This window comes from Portunus trituberculatus, chromosome 2, assembly GCF_017591435.1.
Source record: "Portunus trituberculatus isolate SZX2019 chromosome 2, ASM1759143v1, whole genome shotgun sequence".
In the NCBI taxonomy this organism is placed as follows: domain Eukaryota; kingdom Metazoa; phylum Arthropoda; class Malacostraca; order Decapoda; family Portunidae; genus Portunus; species Portunus trituberculatus.
In genome coordinates this window covers 5,216,561-5,219,906 of record NC_059256.1, presented here as the reverse complement: position 1 = coordinate 5,219,906, position 3,346 = coordinate 5,216,561, and the positions used below count along the sequence as shown (strand labels likewise).

The 3,346-nt window shown below is 48.0% G+C and overlaps 1 protein-coding gene across 1 annotated transcript in view; it reads left to right on the top strand.

Annotated features, from left to right (window-relative positions):
• The window catches only part of LOC123503474, a 130,658-nt gene extending 128,598 nt beyond the window's left edge, over nucleotides 1-2,060 (top strand). The window contains 2 exon segments of the mRNA XM_045253268.1: nucleotides 483-581; nucleotides 690-2,060. Coding sequence (XP_045109203.1) covers nucleotides 483-581; nucleotides 690-1,727 — 1,137 coding nt within the window. The 3' untranslated portion in view covers nucleotides 1,728-2,060.
• The last annotated feature ends 1,286 nt before the right edge of the window (nucleotides 2,061-3,346 follow it).

The window sequence follows — 3,346 nt, the reverse complement described above, 5'->3', positions numbered from 1 at the left end:
TGTGTGTGTGTGTGTGTGTGTGTTTTGGGTAGTTTTGGGGAATTTTTAAGGGTGTTTTGGTGTTTTTTGGGTGTTTTTTGGGTGTTTTTTGTGTGTGTGTGTGTTTTGTGTTTTTTTAAGTTATTTGGGATTTTCAAGGTTCCAGTGGTCTATTACTACTACTACTACTACTACTACTACTACTACTACTACTACTACTACTACTACTACGACTGGGTTTTTTAAGGTTCCAGGGATAGTTTTAAAGATTTATTGAGGGTTTTAAGCACCTAACTCAACTAACTACTACTACTACTACTACTACTACTACTACTACTACTACTACTACTACTACTACTACTACTGGGTTTTTTAAGGTTCCAGGGATAGTTTTAAAGATTTATTGAGGGTTTTAAGCACCTAACTCAACTAACTACTACTACTACTACTACTACTACTACTACTACTACTACTACTACTACTACTACTACTACCACCCACAGAGATGCAATTCTATAGAGTCCATCATACACCAATCTCCGGGCGGGTCACCAGGAGGGCGCCACCCACAGGTCACCAGCAGACACTCCTGGTCCCATCAGGTGAGAGAGAGAGAGAGAGAGAGAGAGAGATTTTGCTGAAGTGGATAAATAATTGAAATATCTTAGGTCTTACTACTACTACTACTACTACTACTACTACTGCTGCAGGTGACGGTGGAACAGCAGCAGCAGCAGCAGACAAGACAGGCCAGGGCGGTGCGGTCACTGGAAGAGCCACGAGGCGGAAGAGGAGGCGAGGTACGTGTGCATGTCGGCTCTTCCACTGATGACGACGTTTGCTCCTTCTCCTCCGAGGACGACCACGCTGGGCTAGACTGCTCAGCTCTGGAGGACGACCTTGATGAATCCCTCTCGGACGACCTCTTCAATATGGACGATGACGACGAGGAGGAGGAGGAAGGGGACGAAGAGAGAGAAGGAGGCGGAGAGCTTAGTTCACAAGATTGGGAGGTTCAGCTTCTTGCCAGGAAGTTAGCGGAGGACCAGCGAGGGTTTGCGAGGCGTGTGGACCGGGACATCGCAGAGGGACGACTGAAGAGCACACTGGTGGACCTACACGAGGCTCTGGCCACTGACAACCTCGGGCCACTCACGGAAAGCGATCTCCTGCGCTTAGAGAAGGTGGTCCTGAGAGAGAGAGAGAAACTAAGGCGTTACGCTAGTTTATATAGCTTAGAGGACCGGCCCTTACTTGAGGATCAATTCTCGTCTCTGTACCGCAGCAGGTCACAGCTACTTCTCAGCCGTAGCTCGGAACTGTGCCGCGCTGGCCCAATCCAAAGGCGACTGTCCCAACTCCTCACACAGCTGGCCAGGATGCCGCCAGCCGAGCAGTTTCTTCTGGATAGACTGGTGTACACAACGGACCGGCGGAGGAGGCTATCCAGACAGAGATCCTTATGTGACGATCAGCTTACCTCCTTCGACGCCTCCTCCAGGGCATCCCTCAGGCGTCCCCCGAGGTCCCTAGCCACGAGGAGGTCCAAGAGTGTTTGTTCACCGCCCCCACCCACCCCCCCGGCCCCCGCAGAGAAGGAGAAGGAGGAGGGAGGCAGTGGGCAGTCTTCAGTATCCGCTATGCTCGCGTCGTTACACAGATCCGTTGCAGCGATTCGTGGGCGGACGTCAGGGGTCAGCAGGGGTTCGTTAAAGGAGGGGGCGCCGCTCCTAAGACCCTCTAGGTAACGACCCCCCACCCACGACCCCTCCACGACCCCAAATGCTCCTAAACACAGCGCATCAATAATATTTCGTTTCATGTTAGTATTTTAGACGTCTCGCTCCATTTAATGCTCCAAACATGCTCCAACGCACTCCAAACACACGCAAACGCACTCCAAACACACTCAAACGCACCCAAATACACCCAAACCACACTCTAACACACTCATTCGCATTCTAAATCCACCCAAACACACTCCTATACACCCAAACACACTTAAATATACTCCAAACACACTTAAATATACTCCAAACACACTCAAACACACTCTAATATAATCAAACACACACTAATACACTCTAACACACTCACACGCACTCCAAACTCACTCCAAACTCACTCAAACACACCTAAACACACCCCAAACACACCCAAACACACTCAAACACACCCAAACACACTTAAAACACACTCAAACACTCCAAAACACTCCTAAACACACCCAAACACTCCAATACACACCCATACACACCCAAAACACACCCAAACACACCCAAAACACACCCAAACACACAACACACACAAACACACACACACACACCCAAACACACACCCCACACACCCAAAACACACCAAAACACACTAAACACACACAAACACACACACACACCCCACACACCAAACACACACAAAACACACCCAAACACACCACACCCAAACACACCCAAAACACACCCACAACACACCCAAACACACCTACACCCAAACACACCCAAACACACCCAAACACAAAACACACCCAAACACAACCCAACACCCAAACACCAAAACACACCCAAACACCCAAACACCCCAAACACACCCAAACACCCCAAAACACCCAAACCCCACACCCAAACACACCAAACACCCAAACACACTCAAACACCCAAAAACACATCCAAACACACCCAAAACACACCCAAACACACCCAAACACATCCAAACACACCACACACCAAAACACACACCAAAACACACCAAAACACACACCAAACACACCCAAACACACCAAACACACCAAAACACACCCAAACACAACACACAAACACCCCAACACCCAAAACACACCCAAACACCCAAAACACACCCAAAACACAACTTAACACACCCAAAACACACTCAAAACACACCCAAAACACACCCAAACACCCCAAAACATACCAAAACACACCCAAACACACCCAAACACCTCCAAACACATCCTAGAGCATTCATCCGTGTGTGTGTATGTCTGTATGTGTGTGTGTGTGTGTGTGTGTGTGTGTGTGTGTGTGTGTGTGTGTGTGTGTGTGTGTATCGCCATTCAAACACGACTTACACGCTCCATTTTCTGTTCCGCTGTGAAATAGAAAACGAGAATCAAAGGTGAATTTTTTCCCATTTTCTCTTGTAACACACTCACTCTGCGTTTTCTATGAGCGCGTCCTCTCTTCCGTTTTCTTTACAAACACTGGAGTCCCTCAGAAAACGAAGACCAAGAAAAACACAACAGAAAACGGGAAACTGGTTGGGATGATTCAAATAAATAGATTTCTTTACTAAGCCTTCAAAGAAAACGGGGTGATATAGAAAATGTGGTGCTGGGAACTCGCTGCTAAAG